Here is a 25026-nt window from a genome sequence, read left to right on the forward strand (position 1 = left end):
CTTAGCCATGTGCAAAAAATGCCCTTTTCATGCAAATGTTTTGCCAACCTGACTGATTCACGTAGTCAAGCAATGATTTCTAAATTTGAATTATTTTTTGAAAAATTAAATATTTGAATTTTTAGAATTGATTTGTTAACTACATATGAGACAAACTTAAACATTTGGTATCGGCACTACAGTAAGAACCACAAATATTAGAGTAGGAAGACGACATTAAATCATTCTGAAGTGTATTTGATGTTGATTAAAAGAAAATAGTTTTACTTGCGACTAAATAAATTACCATTTAAGTGAAATGGGTCTGTTTACACTGCATAACTGCTGCGTCTCATGGTCATCGGACCGTCATAGCTTGAGCATGAAAGTCGTCTTTCTAATCCAGAGTTTTCTGGTTATCACTGTACCTAACAGTCATTTGGAATTTAAGGAACTATTGACGAAATACAAAATGAGGAAAACAAAAGAAATAGTAAACTACTGGATCAAACCTGTCAAAATTAAAAATAACAAATAAATAACATTTTTACCACAAACTCACATTTTCTAATTCCTAAATCATTGCAACCAGATGGTGTAAACCTTTGTCATTTCAAACTTAAGAGTATTTCATCTAACAGAATTAATTCATAGTTTGAAATTTCTAAGATCTCTGCACTGGGTTGCAAAAATATAGGGATTAGGAAATTAGAGTTTGTGACAATGACTCAAATTCTATTCTGTAAAGATATAAAAGGACCGATAACTCAATTCTTATAGCTTGCAGTTAAAATTCAAATGGCAATGTTGTGATTATGGCATTCTACAAATTAAGGGTTACCTGACATTACGGATCCAGTACTTTAATCAATATTAATGATGATGTATTTAGTTGTCATATAAGTAATAGATTAAACATTATATATTGATATATATATATATATATATATCTGTGTAAGTATACACTATTTATATATACATAAATATATGATGAGCCCACATCTGGTTTTTATTGTTTGAATATTATATATATAAATATATGTCTCTTGATTAAACAGAATTTTCACAGTTTTACTATGTATTTCATACATCCTGTTTCTTGATTTTACATATTTTAATCAACATATATATATATATATATATATATGTGTATACTTTATTTGTATGGAAGTTTATTAATATTGATTGTAAAATAGATACACGTTTTAAACGGTTGCATTTAAATCAAGTATACTGGAAACATGTGACCCCCCCCCCTTCTTTTCTCTTAAATCCAAAATAAAGAAAAAATAATAGAATAAATAAAAAAATAGCGAAATGTAAAGTAGTGTTTGAAAGGAGATACATAATAATCAGAGGACAAAATGGATAGATTGAAACACGGATAGATAGATAGGAGGAGATGGATGGAGGCTAGTGGCAGCCTCTCCTGGCCTCTGTCTCCTCTAGTCCTAGTTGTGTGCAGTGTAGAGACAACACACTTTTTTCAGCCCAGCAAGGACAGACATTGTTGTAAGCGACACTATCCGGTCATCTTGTCTAACCTGCGGCCCTAGTTAGTGAAGCACAGTGCAGCTAGCAACTAGTATGCGGGTCAATACTAGAGTTTCACCTTAATCAGAGTGAAATTAACATGGGATAATCAAGAGAGACCAGAGAGTAGTAAGGGCTACAGTACCAGAACCTCCCATGGAGTTAAGAAGAGAGTGAGAGTTAGTGAAATTAAATTGTCAATATGGCATCGGTGGCTGCATGGTTGCCTTTTGCCAGGGCGGCCGCTATCGGCTGGGTGCCCATTGCTTCGAATCCCTTGCCCCCACCCCCGATAACAAAAGGGGCGAGGAAGACAGATGATGAAAAGTTAATTATTAACGTAAGTGGGAGAAGGTTTGAAACCTGGCAAAACACATTAGAAAAGTATCCAGATACATTGCTGGGATCAAATGAAAAAGACTTCTTTTTCGACGAGGAATCAAAAGAATACTTTTTCGACCGTGATCCAGAAGTTTTTAGACATATACTAAACTATTATAGAACAGGTAAACTTCATTATCCAAAGCAAGAGTGTCTCACCCAATATGATGAAGAGCTTGCCTTTTTTGGTATAATGCCAGATGTCATCGGAGATTGTTGTTATGAGGACTATCGTGATAGAAAGAGGGAAAACGCAGAAAGAATTATGGACGACAAGGCCGATGATGAAGAACAAAATGATGGTATTATCCTCGAAACCCTTCGAGAGCGGATGTGGCGTGCATTTGAAAATCCACACACTTCAACCCCTGCCCTTGTATTCTACTATGTGACTGGGTTCTTCATAGCAGTTAGCGTGATGGCAAATGTAGTTGAAACAGTTCCTTGCGGAGAAATCCCTGGTCGGAACGAAGTGTTAGCCTGTGGTGATAAATATAAGATATCTTTCTTCTGTTTGGATACAGCTTGTGTTATGATTTTCACTGCTGAATACTTCCTAAGACTATTTGCGGCTCCAGACCGCTGGAAGTTTATGCGGAGCGTAATGAGTGTTATAGATTTTGTGGCGATCATGCCCTACTATATCGGACTAACCATGAAAGATGACAATGAAGTCAGCGGGGCATTTGTAACCCTGAGAGTGTTTAGGGTTTTCCGCATTTTCAAATTTTCACGACATTCCCAAGGATTACGTATTTTGGGATACACCCTGCAGTCATGTGCTAGTGAACTGGGGTTCTTAGTGTTCTCACTTGCCATGGCCATCATTATTTTCGCAACGATAATGTTCTATTGCGAGAAAAATGTAGAAAATTCCACCTTCACATCCATTCCATCCTCCTTCTGGTATACCATTGTAACTATGACAACACTAGGGTAAGTCATTTTTTGGTTCAAAATAATGTTAAAGGGACGTCTGTCATGTTCCATGTCAATTTCACAACGGTGCCCTTTAAAATCTTTTTAAGAGGAAAATATGGACATTGCATATTATAGTCAGTCAACCAATAAGGTCGAAGCATATTAAATTATGCATTTATATAAAATTTGTTCTTAAAAAATATCAAATGTTAGATATATTGCTTTTTATATTTCAAACTGTATATGTTTGTTCTTACAAACAAAGGCTATGATTTGTTTAATGAGAGAATGAAAAGAAAGGTGGTGATATAAACATGATTGCCAGACCAATAAATCTTGGCTCAGTACAGTATAAATTGTCTCTCGACCTAAAAATAGATATTTCTCACATAATAAATCTCTAGTTCACAGGGAACATGCTATCATAGTCTTTTTACCAGAAACAATACATTTTGGAAGAACCCAATTTTGTTCAGAGTTTAAGATATAAAAATTAAAATTAAGGATCTAAAACTTTTCTCTAAATATTCTTTAAAATTTGTAGTAATTTCAGATGTCATTGGACATTTAGAAAACTGTTTTTTTAAAGTGCTGTGTATAATATATATATTACAAAAAAATATGTTTCATTTTGAACAAAGCTTAAAAAAAACTTGATTGATTAATGGGTTTTCTCATTTTTTCTAATCTGTTCATTAAGGTTCAGCTCTTAATATAACCCTTCGTTAAATTTTAGTATTTCTCCAAATCCTTTAATTCAATATCCGTTTTTTAACATTTAGTACTTTTCATAATTCGTTTATTAAAGTTAAGGTTTAGTACTTTTCATAATCTGTTCGTTAAAGTTAAGTATTTTTTCCAATCCATTCGTTAAGGTTTAGTACTTTTATAATCCATTTGTTAAAGTTTAGTACTTTTTATAATCTTTTCTTTAACGTTTAGAACTTTTCATAATCTGTTCGTTAAAGTTAAGTACTTTTTCCAATCCATTCGTTAAGGTTTAGTACTTTTTATAAACTCTGCTTTAACGTTTACTACTTTTCATAATCTGTACTTTTTCCAATCCATTCGTTAAGGTTCAGTACTTTTATAATCCATTTGTTAGAGTTTAGTACTTTTCATAATCCGTTCGTTAAAGTTTAGTACTTTTCATTATCCGTTCATTAAAGTTTAGTAATTTTCATTATCCGTTCTTAAACAGTTAGTAGAAGGTGTTTCAAATCCTTTTGGTAACATTTAGTACTGATCTAATCCGTTAAATAAAGTTTAGTAAATTTACTAATACGTTCGTAAAAGTTTAGTTAATGGTTAGGAGGATGAATGTAATGAACAAGCCTTTTGAGTGACTACATGGTTTATCAATGTCAAATTAACGTATATTTTGCTAGCTAAAGCATCCGCCTTTCTTGTATTTGTCAGAAGAATTTAAGGGTTGGCACACTTACAATTTCGTTAAAAAAAATTCTAATTTGAAGATATTTGAAGCCACTGCTGTAGTACTCCCTATAGCTTTTATTCACAATAAAAATGCAACAATCAATTAATTTTACAATCCAGCCATTCGGCATTATAGATTATTTTACTGACTCTATCACTCTATCTATCTATCTATTTATCTACAGGGTTACCCACAAAGGATGAGACTATGTAAAGACGACCCAAAACTCTACAAATATGACGATTTGAAGGTTGATTTTTGGTTTTTGCATTTAGGTGTATATTCTAATGGTTTAATAAAAGATAAAGCCCAGAAATAAGTAAGCTTAGGCCTACAAGGGACCCTGAATGCAAGGAAATGGACTCTAAAGCTAATCCTTCCCGGGTTATAAATCTAATAACCATCTATCTATATACCTAGCTATCTATCATTCTTTCTATCTATATCTCTATCTAAAGATTGATATATTTCTATCTATCTATCTATCTATCTATCTATCTATCCTCTATTGCATGCTTGTTTATCTTTGTAACTGTGTATTTGTGTAGAGTCTAAGTTTGACGACAAAATATTTAATTTTGACGGGAAGAATATCTGATGATATTTTAAATCATATGTTTTGCTTTTGAGCATTCAGTTTAAAGGGAATGTGACAAGGGCTTCCAGCGAACGAAAACTTTCGCAAAAAAAACGAAAACTTTCGTTTGTATTTTGCATACATTTAGATTTATTTTAGCTAAAATGAATAAAGCTAAAAAATGCAAAAACGATGATAAATTTCGAACATACATACTTTACGCAAAGTATTTTTGCGAAAAAAATTCCGCGAAAACCATGTTGTAGCTGCAACAAATGCGTGAACAAACTTGTAGAATTCTGTGCTTTGAGAGCTCAGCTTTAGAAGCTTTGTTATATCATATTATTAATGATTTTTCTTCATTTACTATGATAAATGTTTTATAAAAAAATCGCAAAAAATCCGTATTTTTTCGCTAAACGATTTCCCCTTTTTGTGGCGTACTTTCAATTAACGTTTCTTGGCACGTTAGATTCACAAAAGTACCCTTTAAACCTTCATCTGATCAATTATGACAGATCTATTATTTTTATGATTCTATAGTTAAAAATTTAGAGTGCACAGATTAATTCCAGTTTTTCAACTTGAAAAAATTAAGTTCTTTCTGATAGGATGAAAGTTTTAAGGGTGCGACTGTGAATCTAACATACCTTTAATTTTTAAAATTCCCACATTCTCACCAATAAAAATAAGATACCCCGAGGCCGAATTCAATGTTTCAAGATTTAAGCCGGCGCTCAATTGAAACCGGTTTTTGGCGGATTTAAGACGTGGCTCAAATTCATTAAATTCGGACACCGAAATCTTAAAAATATATTTTTACGATTAAATTTGGGCGAATTTCGAAAAAATCTGTGAAGGGGCTACAGAGAGTGTAATTTCTAGTGATCCATCAGGAAAATCTATAGCTAGCAATAGCCTATCCACAACAGTACACTTAAAACCATTATTCCTTTAATCATGTGGAACAGATACTGTCGCTTTTCTAGTTTTCAATGTTCTAAATCTGATAATTTCTTTGTGTTTTCCTGCAATGGAATTGCGCAAGTCACTTTTTTAAAAAAACGCAATTAAAAATAATCAATTTGCTAAATTATAAACATTGCTAGCTAATTCCTACTTGATCAGGCAAAGCGTTTATGAGTACTAAAATGTACTAAGAAGGGTGATTTGAAATTATACGTTAGACAGAATTTTTTTAATTCGCCCAAATGCATCTTAAAAATACATTTTAAACCTTATTATTGACCATTAAGATATACAAGCATACGACAACGGCACTCCTACTTTAAATGTATTGTATTTTATTAACCCAATCGTCATGATTAGGCTAATTTTGTCCAATAATAATGATTTTTTCCTAAGAGTTAAGGGGAGTGTGACACATGTACCTAGTCCATCTTTTTAAGTCCTACTCATAAAAATGAATTGACCTCTATAGGGAGGAAAAATGTACTTTTGACAAATATTAACATGCGACATATGTCATTGTATTCATTTGTCAAGGGCGTTTTTAAATATATATATTTTAGCCCTGTAGATTAATTCATAAAAAAAGTTATCAACAATTTCTGATTTGACTGCCCTATGCATCAAAAAAGACGTCGAAAAAGTACAAATTTTTAGAGGTTTAATTGTTTAGCATTTAACCCTTGTTATCTTTTTGTGATAATTTTTGAATAACTGAAATTTTTCAAGATTAAAACTCTCATTCCGAGCATTTCAGTGTATTTAGATGTATAGAGGATTTTTTTTCTCGAATTTATAAAAATCCAAAAAAATATAAACATATTAAATAATTCAAATGGATAAATAAATATCTAATAGAAAATTTAAAACGATGATAATTGAATTAAAAGTTTTAATTGATAATGTTATTTAGTTAGAACTTATCATAGGCATATTTCTTAGATGATGATTAGGAACATTCCGAAGCACTTTTATTTATTTATCCAAGCTCCAGTTTTTTAAACACACGTTTTAAAAGTATACTCTGAGTTTTAAACAGATCAGTGGCCGAATTTAAAGAATTTGAGCGGCGGTTTAAATTTAAGACACGATTTAAATATGGTTGGTTCCCCTTAAAATTGTATCAAATGTTTCAACATTTAAGCCGTCACTTAATTTAAACCGGGTTTTGGCGGATTTAAACCGCGGCTCAAATTCTTTAAATTCCATCTCAGGTCTAATCAGGGGGGATGATAGTTCTCTACCTGTGTGCTCAGTTAGCTGAACTGTACACTTACAACTATTTACTAATATTGATATACTATAGGTTAGGCCAGAATCATCTTATAATAAACAAATATGCAGTACGCTCTCGGTATAGTTGATGGCCTATAAAATTAGTAAAGGATTAGCGTACATCATCACTCTATACACTATAACATCGTTGGCTCTAATCTATACTATATAAAATGAACAAAATTCTAGATAGCGGAGAAAAAAAAATCCAAAATTTCTTTGGAATTAGAAAAAAATATAAAGAATTGATTAATTGACTTAAAATATAGCTTTATAACCATTAATATTTGATGATTTTCTAAACTTAAATTAGAAAATTTAAATTTTCGATTTCCGACGGTACTTTGAACATTTTCTCTGAGCAAAAATATAAGAAATCTTTTTTTTTTTATAAAAATTGACCATAACTATCCATTAATGTGTTTTTCTAGTTTACATCGCATAGAACGGGGAAGAAATCGAGAATTCTGCAAAATTTCACGATATCTCTTTTATCCCTTCACTATAGTTTCAATAGAAGAAAATATTTCCAATTAACGGATAGCGCCAATGGAAGGATTCATATCTCTAACTGGATAATGAGATAGATTAAACGATAGATGTTAACGCCATACTATTTCTATTGGTTCAGAATAGACAACAAACACATTACTGAACCCTGATTGGATCAGAAGCTAATGGACTCAGCATATAGGAGTGACTTCCTCGTAAAAGGTTTAAAGGGTACCGACCATTGTGAATCGATAACTTCCACTCCAGATTTTAAATTACGTCATCAGTTCCTTCAAACATTTCTCTTGATCAATGATTTTATTCTATTTAAGGATCATTGTCTAAATTTCTATTGATTTTGAATTATCAAAGAAAGTTCTTTAAAATTTTGTGGCATGCAATAATTGATTTTTTTATAATTCGTGCAAGTTTTCTTTCCATATTCGATTGAGCATATTCTTAGTTTAAGATAAGGGGGGCTTGTTGGTTGTTAGACACAACAATAAATTTAAGAGTGTTGCCTGGCTTTGATCTTGCCTTTAAACCTTCTGTCCAAGGACCTAAGTAAAATCTTCTCTCTCTATAAAATGTCTTACGTTTTAATGTTCTTCTATGAAATGTCCTTTCTCTGAAATAGCATATCTATGAAATGTCCTATCTATAAAAAATGTCCTATTTTTGAAATGTCCTATTTATGAAATGTCCTTTATCTGCAATGTCTTTATCTATGATATGTCCTATCTGTGGAATGTTCAGAACCTTCGGAGGCATTTTTTGCACATTATTTGCTAACACATTTGCACAACTAAGAGACTTTCAGCAAATTACATTTAGTTTGAACAAAAAGTAAAATCAATTTTTTGTGTTGAGAACCAACCAGAGATATTTTATTTGTTAACAAAGAAAAGATTTAATATTTATTCTTTTTGAGATTTTAGAATTAAAAGTTACCATGATAAAGTTATTCCATTTCATTTCCTATTTTGATATTCGGTTTCTCTGAAAATTGACTTTGGGATAAAAACAGCAACAAAGAGAAAGGCAAATTTGACAGAATTTCTCTAATTTAGAAAACGACGATATTTTCCTCATCGTTACTTAGATAAAGAGTTAAAGCGTCTCATTGCGAATTGGGCCAAATTGCGATCTTGCCAGGCGACATTTATTGCATAAAACGTGCTGGGTCGACTATACTCATGTAGCCTGGACTGGACAGTGTGGCTGAATGCATATACAAGAACACCCCCCCTTGTCTTTAGTCCACAGTATCCCTCAGTCATGCAAACTGAAAGATTTTGGGTTGTTTAAAATATTTGAAATCTAGAATTAAAAGTTTAGAATTTAGAACTTATTTCTCGCCAAAAGCTATACTTTTATAATTCACATAAAGGGTGTCGTACGAAACATGACACTTGGTGAATAGTTAAATGTCTTCTTCCATAAGTTGTTAAGTTGTTTTTAGAGAAGATATTTAAGTAAATGGTTTTTTAATTAAAGCATCTAGATCCATTTTTGGGGGTGAGAAACATATGTACTCCTGCCTTGGAGTAGTCTCAAATCCTTCAACATCAAACTTGATCCGTTCCACGGCTTGTAAGAGATCTCTGTTTTTGTTTATTCATAATTCTAGAGAATCTCCAATAGATGATTGTCTCCATGTCTCCATTTTAAAAATATAAAAAGTTGGTTTTATCCATAATGGAAGGCTTTCCTCTTTTAGATTCTCCAGCTTTGATAAGTGCTACCATATTTTTAAAAATACAACTGAATTTACAAAATTTTCAAATCAGTTTAGTCTGTTTTCCTGTTTCAGAGTTTGTTTCAAGAAAATATGGTTTAGGCGTAAAATACAATCAAATGTTTTATTGGTAAACTGTTACATAGGCAAACTGTTATATAGGAAAACTGTTACATAGGCAAACTGTTACATAGGCAAACTGATATATAGGCAAAATGTTATATAGGCAAACTATTACATAAGCAAACTGTTATATAGGCAAACTGTTATTAAGGCAAACTGTTATTAAGGCAAACTGTTATATAGGCAAACTGTTATATAGGCAAAATGTTGTAAAGGCAAACTGTTATTTAGGCAAACTTTTATATAGGCAAACTGTTATTTAGGCAAACTGTTATATAGGCAAAATGTTATAGAGGCAAAACGTTATATAGGCAAACTGTTATATAAGCAAAATGTTATATATGCAAATTATTATATAGGAAAAATGTTATATAGGCAAAATGTTATATAGGCAAACTGTTACTTAGGCAAACTGTTACTTAGGCAAACTGTTATATAGGCAAAATGTTATATAGGCAAAATGTTATATAGGCAAAATGTTATATAGGCAAACTGGTATATAGGCAAAATGTTGTACAGGCAAACTGTTATTTAGGCAAACTTTTATATAGGCAAACTGTTATTTAGGCAAACTGTTGTATATAGGCAAAATGCTATAGAGGCAAAACGTTATACAGGCAAACTGTTATATAGGCAAAATGTTATATATGCAAACTATTATATAGGCAAAACGTTATATAGGCAAAATGTTATATAGGCAAACTGTTACTTAGGCAAACTGTTATATAGGCAAAATGTTATATAGGCAAAATGTTATACAGGCAAACTGTTATTTAGGCAAAATGTTATGCAGGAAAACTGTCATATAGGAAAAATGTTATGCAGGCAAACTGTAATACAGGCAAACTGTTATAAAGGCAAACTGTTATACAGGCAAACTATTATAAAGGCAAAATGTTATACAGGCAAACTGTTATTTAGGAAAAATGTTAGGCAGGCAAACTGTTATATAGGAAAAATGTTATGCAGGCAAACTGTAATACAGGCAAACTGTTATAGAGACAAAATGTTATACAGGCAAATGTAATACAGGCAAACTGTTATATATATGAAAAATGTTATGCAGGCAAACTGTTATACAGGTAAGCTGTTATATATAGGCAAAATGTTATACAGGCTAATGTGAACTAGGCGAATGAGTCTAAACGACATGAGTACTAGGCGAAAGTGTAGTGGGCAAAATGTTACTGATCCTAGAAAGGATTAGAAAAAGTCTTCACCCTGTACCTTTCGAACCTTTGACTAATTTGTTAAAATATGAAATGTTGTAAAGATATAAGGATTGCAGAAAAAGAAAATATAAGGCGAGTACTTAGTTTTTGTCAAATGGCAATATCATGATTTCTTTAATCCATGATGGAATTTTTGGATATTTTGAAGTCAATTTTGTTCATAGATTTTAGAAGATTTAAAGTTTTTGATATTTTGATCAAATATATTTTTCAAATTAAACTTCCTGCAAAGGAAACATACGTTTGTCAAATACAGAAAAATGGAGAAATAGGAAATCATAAAAATTCATAATTATTCTACTGCCCCCCCCCCCCCCCACCACCCAACCCACCCCTTCTTTAATTATTTATTTTTTCAAGTTAATTCAAAGAAAAGTTCAGTCTTCTTGTTTGTTGAAAATTAACCTTGTTGAAAACTTTTAACTTTTAAAAGAAAAGTTTTAATGCAATCCCATTTAGCTACAATCAAACTTAATTGCAATCCGAGCTAATTGCAGTCCAACTAAATTGCAATCGATCTTTCATACATTAAACTTAATTGCAATCAAACTTAGTTGCAACCAAAGTTAGTTGCAATCAAACTATAATTGCAATTTAACTTTACAGCAATTAAACATAGCTGCAATTAAATTTCATAGCAAGCACATTTTGCTGCATCGAAACTCGCTTAAAATTAAACTCATTTGCAATACAATCAAAGTTGCAATCAAGTTCTTTTGCAATTAAACTTAGTAGTAACAAAACTTAATTGCACTCAAACTTAGTTACACATTTTATTTTGAAATCAGTGCTAGTACAATCAAACTTATTTGCAATTAAACTTAGTAATAGCAAAACTTAATTGTAACCAAACATAGTTTCAATTTCTATTTCAAAGTCAGCCTTAGTCCAATTAAACTCGATACCATTCAAAATTATTATCAATTAAACTTAATTGTAATCAAACTTAGTTGCAATTAAACGTTATTATAATCAAACTTAGTTGCCATTAAACTTATTTGAAATAAATCTTAGTTCAATCAAACAATCAAATCAAACTAAGAAACTTTCAAACTTAGTTGCAGATAAAATTCAGTTGGAATAAACTTATAAGTCACCAAACCTCCAAACTTAGCTAGAATATAATCTTGTTTCAAAGTCAGTTTCAACCAAGCTAAGTTACGTTCAAACTTAAACTAGTTTCAATAAATCATTAAAAAGTCAACTCAGTGGCAGTAAAATTTGCCATACAACTTGGATGCCATCAAAGAAAAGTAGAAATCAATCTTGATCCTAATGATCAATTCCCCCTCCCCCTTTTAAAAATAGGGCCAATAGACTAAAGAGATCAGCTAAATATCAAATTTGACGACATGATTTCTAAAATTGGTGGCAGTTGATACATTTCAATCATCAGATTATATTACTCTTATTTATGTAAGTTGGCTCCAATCAAGATAAAAATTCTTTAATTGCTGAAAACGAAATTCTCATGTTATAAATACTTTTGTTTCAGGTATGGGGATATGGTCCCGAACACTATGATGGGTAAACTGATAGGTTCAGTTTGTTCTCTTTCTGGAGTTCTTGTAATTGCTCTTCCGGTTCCTGTCATCGTTTCAAACTTCTCCAGGTTATACATCATATTGTTTACAGTTTTCTCCAGGTTATACATCATATTGTTTACAGTTTTCAAGGTTATACATCATATTGTTTACAGTTTTCAAGGTTATACATCATATTGTTTACAGTTCTCAAGGTTAAACATCATATTGTTTACAGTTTTCAAGGGACTAAAAATGTAATATTTACTCTCTTTTACTTTCCCAAAAAAAGGTCTGGGTGGGGGAAGGCCCGAAGGGTCCCATGGACCCCCCCCCTTTATTCCCTTATTGTGATACAAATCTTTAATATTTAATGCACTTTTGGAACGCCCTTGAAAAGCTCTACTTTAATAAACTGCAAAAAAAATTTGCAAATTTGCAAAATTTCAAATATTTATTGAATAAAAAAGTTATATTAAGCAAAAAATGTGCAAAAACAAAAAATGCACGAAATGTGATGAATTAAAAATTTTTGAAAATCATGACACAGCGAATTTAAATATTTGATTTAATTTTTCAAAAACTAAATGTGCATATTCAGGGAAAACTAAAAAGTTCACTTTCTCTTTAAGGGCATCTGTGCAAAAATCTATGCAAAATTTCTTATTTAAAATTGTGCAATCTGCTTTCTTTTGGTTAAGGCTTTTCAAAGAACTATAAAATGTCGAAATCCAATGATCTAAAGTAGGTCTGAATATAGATTTAGTCTGGTAAAGGTAAAATAAGGCATTCATGCAGTATGCATGAGACATTAAGCAGTAGGTACAAAAACCCCGGTTTTAGCCTAACGTCAGGGGTATGTGTTACTTAGAAAAGTAGAAAAATGTCAACAGCCCAGGACCAGACTTTTTGAGTTATCTCCAAAAAACGTCAGCTGGATTAGGGTTAAGAGGGTAATGCCCCCTATTCCCTGTACCCTTAGCATCGTTGTCTGATACAGTATAAATTAGATTTTTTTAACCCTATTCCGACTGGTGATGATTTTTGGAGATAACTAAAAAAATTATGGTTCTGAGGCTGTTAAAAAGTTTTAACTTTTCTAAGTAACACTCACTTGATTGACCTCACTTTAGGTCATTTTGCCCCCCCCCCTCGGCAGCCAGTCAGTAAATCATACGTCAGGCTAAATAGGGTTAAAGCTATTTTCCATTTTTCAGATTTTAAGGGTTACCTTTTATACAAACGTCTTAAATGTTTTTGATATTTGTAACTATGACAGTGTTGTAGAACAATCTTAGAGCTATTTATACATGGTGTCTCAAAAAACTGTGCAGTAGGGGTATTAGTAACTGAGGAAACAATTTTCGTTCAATTTTTACGATCAAGGTGTCATTCGAAAGCTCTATATTTAAGTTATTTCACGATGTAAAATTTTTCCTTCTAGACCTCATGCTTTTTTTGTTACAACTAATTATTTGAAAGTAAGTCGAAAATCGATTTCAAGGATTTTTCGATTTTTCGATTTTTTACGTCTCATTTTCATTTGTTCATAAAGTATGGAAAAATTTGAAGATTTTCGAGATTTTTTTTAAATCATAAGTTGTTAGTCTTAGATTTCATTTTTGATTAAAAGTTTGGATCAACGATTATTACTTTTGGAGGTATCTAAAAATAAAATATGCATTAAAAAAAAAAACGAAAAGAGAGCTACGGGTACCTCCGTAGTCCGTACGAACCTTGCCCAGACCACAAAAATAATTTTTTTTAAATTTTCTTTTTGAAATCAGTTGGTACAATCCACAGCTCGCTATTTCAATCAAATATTTTTATCTAACCCACTAGGGCACAAAAATAAAACATGTATAAGTCATAAAATTATTTAATTTTTGATTAAATTAAACAAAGCAATTTTCCTTCTGTATTTGTATTGAGGTTGCATTACAGTTTACATTTGAACATATTTTTTACTAATTTTGAAATATTGTCATGATTAACATGTAAACCGTTATTTTCACTTAAATAGACACTTTATTAGTTAGAAGTGCATTAAAATAGTTTAACCCTTTTTCTTTATATTCTTTGCTTTTATATTCATATTTTACATAAAAAAGTATATATATTTTTGTTTTCCAAAAATAAACAATATTATTTGAAAAATTAAAATCAAAAAAAGTCAAAAATAGTTTTAAAAAGAAATAAAAAGTAATTTTTACAAATCAATGATGAAAAACGTAGAATGTACATTTCAGCTTTCTTCACTTTTTCAGCTTCCTAAAATTGTTAAAAAAAGGTGCATAAAAAACCAGGATAGGGTTAAAGATTATTAAGCAACTGTTTTTAAAGGAAAATGCAATCTATTGCGGTTCATTCAGATAGATATTTTCATACTGAGAATTTATGCAACAAAGATCAAAAGAAATGTTTCAACCAATTTTGAAACTGAAAAGTTGTAAGTAATATAACCAGTAACCACTAGAATAAGAAGATGATTTTAATGCTTAAGCTGTGGCTTTAAGTAGTTAAATGAACTTGAGACACAGCAATTATGAGTTAGTGTATTCAGTTAACAGTTCAACTTTTTGCTTTGTAACAACTTTAAATACACTTTAATGTCGTATTCCTATTCCTACTTTGTGTTCCGGTTCTCAATGTATACATTGACGCTTTTGTTATTGAGGATGTTATTCTTGTCATGTTATCGTGCTTTTGTTATTGAGGATGTTATTCTTGTCATGTTATCGTGCTTTTGTTATTGAGGATGTTATTCTTGTCATGTTTTCGTGCTTTTGTTGACTGACAATACATCTTTTATTATTATTTGAAAAATCTGCAATTTTTTGGTTTTCCAGGATTTACCATCAAAACCAGAGAGCAGACAAGAGAAAAGCACAGAAGGTAAAAATTTGAAACTTTGAACCTTTGAAAATGTGTGAACTGTTTTTTCAAAACCTAGTTATTAGTGAGACAGAGGCTTACATTTTTCTTCTTTCCAGGGAGAAAAACCCCCTAGAAATCATAGTTTTTACCGACCCAGAGGTAGGGGTGGGGGCTGAGCCATCATAGCCCCCCCCCCCCCTCCCTATGTAAGCCTCTGTTTGCACGTACTTTTATTTTATTTGGCTTAACTAGGCCAACGAAGTTCGTAAAATTTAATTAAAATTCCAAGTTGTGCAAACTTTAATTTTTTGTCTTTTATTTATAATTGTACATAAGTTGAATTGAGAGGGAGGGGGGGGGGGGGTCTGTAAAAAGGGACTTTCTCCATTAATATAAATAAATTTCAACTTTTTCAGAAAGCACGACTGGCCCGAATACAAATTGCAAAAGCGACAAGTGGCGCGGCATTTGTTGCTAAAAAACGCGCAGCGGAAGCTAGACTTGCCGCGCAAGAAGCTGGGATATATGTGGAAGACGACGGAAACGAAAATATATTTGAATTGCAGCATCATCACCTTCTAAGATGTCTCGAGAAAACAACGGTAAGGGTAATGTTAGCAATTTTGAATACTTTTTTCATCTTCATGTTATGTTAATCCTATTTCAAAATTTCTATTCCTATTGATACATTCATTTTGAGCTGACAAAAAATGACACCAACTCACAACGATTGGTTTGCTTCATTTTGGCCTTTATACATCTTTTGTCAAATTGTAATTTTGCCAATTGTAATAATAAACTAATGGAGCATACAACTTTAAAATATAAAAAAAAACATCTCAGAAGATTCGTGTGAGCCAAGAGACTTTAAAAAACGTAAAAATAAAACAAAAACAATGTCTCCCTAAGGCAGAAATGTTGACAAACTTTATAATATATTAACACTAATTATTGATAATTTTCGCAAACAGTCCCATATATTTGTAGCCGCTGTCTCAGAAATTGCATAATCAATATACCAGGCCCATGTTGTCTAAACTTTAGAACTTTGGAAGTTTGTTCGGCTCTTAGTTTATTGGTTGGGTTAAATATACATTAATCAAAACAATGTTAACCCTATCCCTGCTGGGGTTCTTGAAAGCCAGGATACGCTGGGGGAGGGGGGGGGGGGGTCCTATAAACCCAGATATGATATCAAAATATAACAATGATACATCATTGGAAAGCTCCTATGCTATAATTTGAGAACTGAAAAAAATGAGCAAATTTTCAAAAATTAAAATTTTTTGTTGCAAAATCCAGTTATATGTTTATTTAAAATTCTTGCAAAAAAAATTCCGAAAACTAATAAAATATACATTTTTGGTGCCCTTGAACATGCCATTTAAAATTTGCAAAATATTTACAAATTTTAAATAATCTGATGTGTAATTAAAAAAAAATAAAAATGTCCAATTTCTTTTTACGGGTTGTATGCAAATAATTTGCTAGATTTTTTTGGCAAAACTTGTGCAATCCGTTTCCTTATGTCATAGGCTTTCCCCACAAAGTTAAAAATTATTAAAATATGACAACTGAAACAAAGATTTAGTTTGTTACAACAAAAAAGTATTTATCCAGGCCACTGAAATGATTTCAACTAAGTAAATTGCAACCAAGATAGATTGCAATTGAATAGATGGTAACCAAGTTTGATTGCAACTGAGTAGATTGCAATTAAGTTTAATTGAAACTAAATAGATTGCAATCAAGTTTGATTGCAACCAAGTTTTATTTCAACCAATTTTGATTGCAACTGAGTAGATTGCAATCAAGTTTAATTGCAACTGAATAGATTGCTACCAAGTTTTATTTCAACTGAGTAGATTGCAACCAAATTTGATTGCAACTGAGAAGATTGCAATCAAGCTTGATTGCAACTAAATTTTTTACATTCATTTTTATTTTTTATTTTAGTTTTTAACAATATGTTCAAATTAAATAGATGATGGTCAAAGCAATAAAACAGGGTGCTCACTCCTCTGTACACACTCTGTCACAGTTCTTGTTGTACTTGATTTTCCTAGACTACACTCTTGTTTTTTCAATGTTTTTTCCTCTGCTTCAATTTTCCATCATGTTCTTGGATAAATTTTGATAGAGAAGTTTTTTGGATGTTCTGGGATTTTGTTGTATTGACACTCTACAAGGGTTTCCATTCGCAAAACTTTTGCGCAATTTTTGCGGAACAAAACGCAAATTTTTCTTTCTTTGCGCACCAGTTTTGCGCGAAAAAACAACAATTTGCGCAATCATTCGCAAAAGTAATTTCACGCAAAATTGCCCAATTCTGATTTTGCGAAACTCAAGTTTTGCGCAATTCCGCAACCTGAGTTTTATGCAATTCTGCAATTTCGTAAAAATCAAACGGTTGGTGACGGTGTGTGTTTCTTAGAATTCAATTCTGGAAAAATCTTGTTTTGGAATGTCTTCCTATTGGTCACTTTTACATAATTGACCAATGACAGTTAAGAAGAGTTCAAATCTCACGGGCGCGCACCTTATTCACCTGAAATTATTTAATAGGATTAAAATATTGCCAAGTTTCACACTCTCTAATTTCTATTTTATTAATTTTGGTCCCTTAATTTAAACTTTTTGTAACTGGAAGTAACCTATTGAGTGTAGTATTAACACTTATCATACTCGTATGTTAATATTTTTTTTAATGTATGGAATAAATCTTTAGTTGTTTAATTCTAAGCTTAGAATATCAATTTTTGACAATTTGCCTAAAAAGTTACATTTTGCGTAAAAGTTTTGTGAAAACCATGAGTTTTATAGCTGCAACAACTAATTGCTCAAAAGAACTTGTGGAATTCTCTGCTCTGATAGCTCAATATTTGAAGTTTTATTATGTCATATAAATAATTTGTCTTCCTTTACTTTAATAAATGTTTAATGAAGAGAATTTGATTTCACTATCTATCTTTTTAAGTTTCTGTCTGTCCGTCCACAATACATACGTTCAATTTTGGCATTATTTTTTTTCGCGAAATTTTTGCATTATTTTTATTGCTAAATTTTTGCATTTTTTTACGTAAAATTTTCGCATTTTTTTGCATTTTCTATTTTACAAAAATTTCGCATTTATTCGTGAAACAGATTGAAGCGAAACTTAGAAAAAAAGCAAAAATTTTTGCATTTTTTGCGAGCGAATGAAATGCGAAAATTAAGCGAAATGGTTGTAAAAAATTTTCGCGAAATTTTCGCTATACGATTTTTCCTTTTCGCTGGAAACCCTATGCCTGCTCCTGGCTCTGATTCACGAAGAAGGCACTTGGGAGGCCCTCTCCATGAGAGAGTAGAATACAACTGGATTGCAACTTTATAGATTGCAAGTTTGATTGCAACCAAGTTTTATTTCAACTGAGCAGATTGCAACCAAGTCTTATTTCAACTGAGAGGATTGCAACCAAGTTTGATTGCAACCGAGAAGGGTGCAACCAAGCTTGATTGCAACCGAGAAGGGTGCCACCAAGCTTATATTAAAACTAAGAAGAGTGCAACCAAGGTTAATTGCAAAGGAGTAGATTTCAACCAAGGTTGATTGCAAAGGAGTAGATTTCAACCAAGGTTAATTGCAATGGAGTAGATTTCAACCATGGTTAAATTGCAAAGGAGTAGATTTCAATCAAGGTTGATTGCAATTTCAAGTTTGATTGCAAATGAAAGGTTCAACAAATATTGAAATCTATATTTATTAAGTTGACAGATTTTCCTCAAATTTTGATTGAGAACTCGAGTGAACCGCAAACATGTTAAAAGTAACTTTGAGTACCCCGGGAAACGCTGTATTCTCAAGCTTGTATACATATACTTTATTATATATTTTAGGATCGAGAGTTTGTGGACATGGATTTACCCTTTAATGGTATTGGTGGAGCTAAGAAACCCCGGTCAGGGTCCCGACCCTCCAGCCCTGACAACAGTGAAGAGGTTCCTACCTGCTTTGCTTGCTGCAGTAAGAAGGAGGAGAATGGTAAAAATGTGGTGAGTATCAAACATTACTCAGTAATTTATCCAGGGGGGGGGGGCTTTATTTTTTCTTTCCGTTGGGGAGGGGCTCAGCATCCATTGGGTCTGAAAATCCCCGTTCTAGGGGGTAGGCTCAGCCTCTATGGTGCCCCATATTCCTTATATTTTTGTTATCTTTTAACAGTTTAACCAGCAGTTTTTTCATTTACCCCCTATTTTTGTTATCTTTCAACAGTTTGACCAGCAGTTTTTTCATTTACCCCCTATTTTTGTTATCTTTCAACAGTTTGACCAGCAGTTTTTTCATTTACCCCCTATTTGTGTTATCTTTCAACAGTTTGACCAGCAGTTTTATTATTTCACCCTATTTTTGTTATCTTTTAACAGTTTGACCAGCAGTTTTATCATTTCACCCTATTTTTGTTATCTTTCAACAGTTTGACCAACAGTTTTATCATTTCAACCTATTTTTGTTATCTTTCAACAGTTTGACCAGCAGTTTTATTATTTCAAACTATTTTTTGTTATTTTTCAAAAGTTTGACCAGCAGTTTTATCATTTCAAACTATTTTTTTGTTATTTTTCAAAAGAAAAGTTAAATATACACAAGGCTATTCTGAAAGTTTAAATGCTATGTGAATTAATAGGTTTTAATAAAATATTAATTTGCAATAAATATTTACACAGTTTAAACAATATTCTTAGACAAAATTATTACTTTAAATTCATAACCTTGTTTTATATACAGGGTATCCCACAAAAAAATATTAGTTAGGAGACGCTTGAAAGGGATGTTTGCGAAAAATGAAAGGGGGTATAGGCTTGACCCTAAACAATTTCGGATTCAAAAGTGTTTGGGGTAATTTTAATGTAGGTTACAAACGTAATTTTTATCCATTTTAATTAGAAAATTCACCCTAAACAGGCCCTCTATAGTTTTTTTGCCCTTGCACTCTCATTTTTGATACTATAACCATAAAATATTTTGACTTTTAAAAAATAGAAATTTTCTAGGATTTTTGTGAAATTTTTTTTATTTGTATGGAAGGGTTAAGGTATAGGGCGGTAACAAGTCCGTTCTGTGTAAAAAAAAAAATTTAAAATAGCCCATAACTTTTTTACGACTAAAGCTACAGAACTAAAAACTATATTTTTCAGCCCTTGAAAAATGGATGTAGAAATATGTGTCACATTTTGATATTTGTTTAAAATAAAATTTTTTTTGTTTTATCTTTTTTTGGTCTTTTTTAAGACCCTCCCTAGCACTCAAACAATAAAAGTCATCGGTCAAAACTTTTTTCATTGAGCTGACCTTGACAAAGAAATTGAGTCTTTGCAACAAACTTATATTTTTCAATCCCTATATCTTTGCAGCCTTGTGGTATAAACCTTTTATATTTCAAACTTAGATTATTTTATTTAACAGAATTCATAGTTTGAAATATTTAAGGCCTACGACATTGGTTTGCAAAGATATAGGGATTAGAAAATCAGAGATTGCAACAAAAACTCAATTTCTTTGGCTATGACCATATACCTATTCTCTAAGTCTATGAATAGATTCAGGCCCCCCAGCCTTTATAGGGTTACATTACATTTAAATAGAATCTCTTAGTATTTTCCTGCAGACCTACTACAAGAATTTACATGGAATCTTATAGTATTTTCCTGCAGACCAACTCCATGAATTTACATGAAATCTCTTAGTATTTTCCTGCAGACCAACTCCATGAATTTACATGAAATCTTATAGTATTTTCCTGCAGACCAACTCCATGAATTTACATGGAATCTTATAGTATTTTCCTGCAGACCAACTCCATGAATTTACATGGAATCTCTTAGTATTTTCCTGCAGACCAACTCCATGAATTTACATGAAATCTTAGAGTATTTTAACCATTTCCTCCTCAAGAACACTAGATACAGATAGAAGTAAAATTTGTCACGATCGAATAAGCCTGTATCCCCTTTCATTTTTCGCGAAAAAATCACTTTTAAAGGTTCGCTTTTCTGTAGAAACACAGTACACCACATTATGGGGAGATTAAGGTTGATTAACTTCTTGTCATTTGAAAGCTTTCAAAGATTAATGACCATCTCTAACTGTTTTACAACTCTCATGCTTAAAAAGTACCATTTTATTTACCAAGAAATTTGTTGAAAATTGTCCATGATATTTCTTATACTTCATTCATTAAACCTTACAATGTTGTGTCCAAAGTAGAGTAGTACCTATAAACCCAGATAGTATATATTTCATTCATTAAACCTTACAATGTTGTGTCCAAAGTAGAGTAGTACCTATAAACCCAGATAACAAAATTAAAATAAATTTTCAAAACGAAAATCATGACTTTTAGTGCTTTGGGGGATTTCTTGTAAAATGACTTTTTAAAACTAAAAATTACGTTTCTCTTTACATGTTTGACAAGGTGCCTCAATTTTGATGAAATATACAGTCAAGTCAATACTCAAGATATTACGGCGAAAATATAAACAAAAAACATGCAACTAACGATTTTCTATATATTTGCTCAGTTTGGGAATAAATTACACAAATTGCTCTTATTTTTGATTAATTATACTTAATTTTTACATATTTCAATTATTCAGATATTCAAGATACATTCCCCATCCCATCCCCTTTTTTCCCTCCCAGATAGTATATATTTCATTCATTAAACCTTACAATGTTGTGTCCAAAGTAGAGTAGTACCTATAAACCCAGATAGTATATATTTCATTCATTAAACCTTACAATGTTGTGTCCAAAGTAGAGTAGTACCTATAAACCCAGATAGTATATATTTCATTCATTAAACCTTACAATGTTGTGTCCAAAGTAGAGTAGTACCTATAAACCCAGATAGTATATATTTCATTCATTAAACCTTACAATGTTGTGTCNCCCCTTTTTTCCCTCTCCCCCCCCCCCTCCCCCCTTCCCCTTCTTGGAGACAGGAAAATGTTCTTCATTAATCAGTAATATGTATTGGCTTGATTAAATCCTGTTTTTGCAAAAGTTATAAGAATTCCTTTTGTTCGTAGTATAACAAAATAAAAGGAATGTTGGAAATGAAAAACTCAAAAACAGAATAATAACAAACTTTTCATAATTCGTACAGTAAGAGCCATGATATTGTGGAATAGGAGACGAATTTTAAAAACACTAGTTATGGTTTTAAATAGTCTATGTGAACACAAAATACAGCAACAGTTGACAAAACAGTGTATACACTCACAACCGAAACAGTGTATACAATAACAACCATTCAACAAGTTGATTTTCAACATTCTCCTAAAACTATTCAAAACAACATCAAATAATAACAAAGTGGGAATCTTCATTTGTTATTGATTCCTATTTCTTCAAAAGTAGAAATGGTATTTGTTAAATTCACCAAAAAAAGGAGTGTAAAATTAAGGAAATATACAAAAACTGGGAAAAACAGGAATGACTAGTTTTATATATTATCTACATTAGTCATGTTAAATATTTTTTACAATTTACTTCTAAAAAAATATTACTTTATTATATAATTATAAATTAGGCTTTTAGGGCACTTAAAGCGACCTCTTACCTATTGACAATTTCAACTTTTAACTGATATTCGCCATTTTTCTTATTGTTCTCAAATTTTCGCTATTTCTTCTGTTTAAATGGCTGCATTTTCAATAATGATAAATGCCGAATTTTTTTAGGTAAAATTCTTCGTTTAAAACCGCCAAAAAGCCAAAAAATATCGGGTCATATCAGTTACGCCATTTTGTCCTTTCCTACAAACTTACTTTGAGTAAATAACACTAAAAAATTGATTCATTGATGGATAAATTATTAATTAAATGTTAAGGGTTTGTTAATGTTTTAATTGATGGACTGATTGATTGATTTTTCAGACCAACAACGGGCCGAGTAGCTCTGCCCTGAATGAGAGTAACATGAACGCTGTACTGGCACTACAGGAACACCGGCCCGACAAACATACAGTTTATGAACTACCATTAGTGGATAAATACAAACATGATACAGTGACCCCTACACCAAACTCCCATGGGTCAAATTCGTTACCTGTCACCGTCACATCAGCAATAGTAACCATTAGTTCCACCCCCTCCACCCTTCAGACCCCCCTTCTACCCCCTCAACAACAGGGAGGACTACCCTCACATCAACAAGAGCAGGGGTACCAAGGACCTCTTTCCTTTTCTGGGGAACCCCCTGAAACTCCGACTCAAGTGAAAATATCAAATTTATAATTTGATGAAATCATAAAAATATTCTGTTTGAACAGGAAACATTTCCCAACCTTCCTTTCATAAAATTAAATAGATAAAATGGGCGTTTATTCCTCTTTTTCATCCTCTCTTAATAACAAAATGAACATTTGATAAAACTTTTAATTTTTTAAAACTTTTTTATTTTAAGTATAAATTTTAATTTACTCATTTAAGATTTAACATCTTTTACTGCATTTTTTTGGAAGATTTTTTAATTGGACAGAATAGTAAGCTGCTTATAAGGACTGTGATAGTTTTTTTTCAGCAATCCTCTACTTTGAATGGACTAAGCCTGATTCACAACGGTATCCTTTATGACTTTGTCTGTTTAAAAATATGAAAGATATATCGTCGGGTTACAAACTTAAAATATTTGGAATTTTTGCAAAATCCTACACAGTTTCTGCAGCAATAATCGGCAAGTTATTTTTAAAACTGATTATAACCGACTACATGGCTAAGCTTTTGATGGCGCTGGTGCGAATAAGGAGTATGGAATAGAAGGGAGATACAACGGACGCGGCCCGCCCTATCATATGATTATACAATATACATGCTTTGCAGACGGGTACTCCATTTGTATAAGAAATGTATTTGTCTGATGTACAATTACTGCGTATACAATAACCTATTCTGAATATTTCTTATACAAATAAAGTTCCCGTCTGCAAAGGATTTAAAATCATACGGTGGGGCGGGCTGTGTCAGTAGTATCTCCCTTCTATTTTATACTCCTTGGTGGCGAATCCTTTATGCCAATTTAAATGGAGGGTTAGAAACAGCAGAAACAAAAACAACTTTTCAGGTAATATCAGTCAGAAAAAAAACACCCCAAAAAAAACTGAGTTGCGATAATTCTTCTCTTTAATTGAAAAAGTGTATGACTTTTTTACTATGAACTCTATAAAAGAGCGGGATGTTTTTTACATATTTTTTTCCACAAAACTTTCGCCTTAGTCAATTTGAAGAAAACTGTTGTCTTGTTAAAAGTATATTTAAAGTTGTCAAGATTAAATGTTCCAGTTTTGTCCAAAGCTATTTCTTTTCAGACAAAAATATATCCGTCCCTTCAAGAGGTTCTTTTTATATCATATTGATATCCTAATTTTAAATATATAGTTACTTTTTTGTTCATAAGAGAGGATTAAAAATAAAAGATAAAATGTATTTAGGTAAACTCCATGGACTAGTTCATATTTTAAAGTAAATGTCTATATGTCTAAAAAGAAGGGATTGCTTTTGTTTTTCGGAAGCACTCCCTCCTTTGCTAGTACATGTATATGTTCATGTACTTCTATTTACATGGTTTTATGAGATATTGACAGATTGTTCAAAACTTCTCATGATAAATAAATGTATTCTCTAGCCATCACATGTTTTATTATTGTACACTCACATCCAACAAATTACATGTATTTATTTCAAGGTATCAAAATACGATACAATGTGTCCCAATACACATGGAGATTATAAAATGACTTGGGATTTGTCTTTGATTTCTGATAATTAATGACTGACCATATGAGAGTTTTACATTAAAAACTTGTACTAACTATAGGCTTTCCAAAAGGTGAACGTTCTTAAATGAATTTTGAAAATGAATTAGAGAGTAAAAATTTTAACAATTTAGTTGTTATTTTGTAATTGGGATTCTAGATTTTCTTAAAATG

At 31.6% G+C, this 25026-nt stretch overlaps 1 protein-coding gene across 1 annotated transcript; it reads left to right on the forward strand.

Moving 5' to 3' along the window:
- The first annotated feature begins 1433 nt into the window (after window positions 1–1433).
- Window positions 1434–23918, forward strand: LOC111705978 (potassium voltage-gated channel protein Shal). Its single transcript, XM_023478705.1, has 6 exons — window positions 1434–2829; window positions 12154–12270; window positions 15031–15076; window positions 15475–15660; window positions 18935–19090; window positions 22976–23918. The coding sequence occupies exons 1-6, from the start codon at window positions 1715–1717 to the stop codon at window positions 23333–23335; spliced, it is 1980 nt and encodes a 659-aa protein (XP_023334473.1). The 5' UTR covers window positions 1434–1714; the 3' UTR covers window positions 23336–23918.
- Window positions 23919–25026: the final 1108 nt, after the last annotated feature.

Source organism: Eurytemora carolleeae, unplaced genomic scaffold (assembly GCF_000591075.1).
Source record: "Eurytemora carolleeae unplaced genomic scaffold, Eaff_2.0 scaffold541, whole genome shotgun sequence".
Lineage (NCBI taxonomy): Eukaryota > Metazoa > Arthropoda > Copepoda > Calanoida > Temoridae > Eurytemora > Eurytemora carolleeae.

Bases quoted from the DNA above. Each gene is read 5' to 3' on its own strand.
- LOC111705978 (XM_023478705.1), top strand. From the start codon at position 1,715: ATGGCATCGGTGGCTGCATGGTTGCCTTTTGCCAGGGCGGCCGCTATC. The intron at 12,271-15,030 runs GTTATACATCAT...TTGGTTTTCCAG, and splicing joins ATCGTTTCAAACTTCTCCAG to GATTTACCATCAAAACCAGA. The intron at 15,077-15,474 runs GTAAAAATTTGA...CAACTTTTTCAG, and splicing joins ACAAGAGAAAAGCACAGAAG to AAAGCACGACTGGCCCGAAT.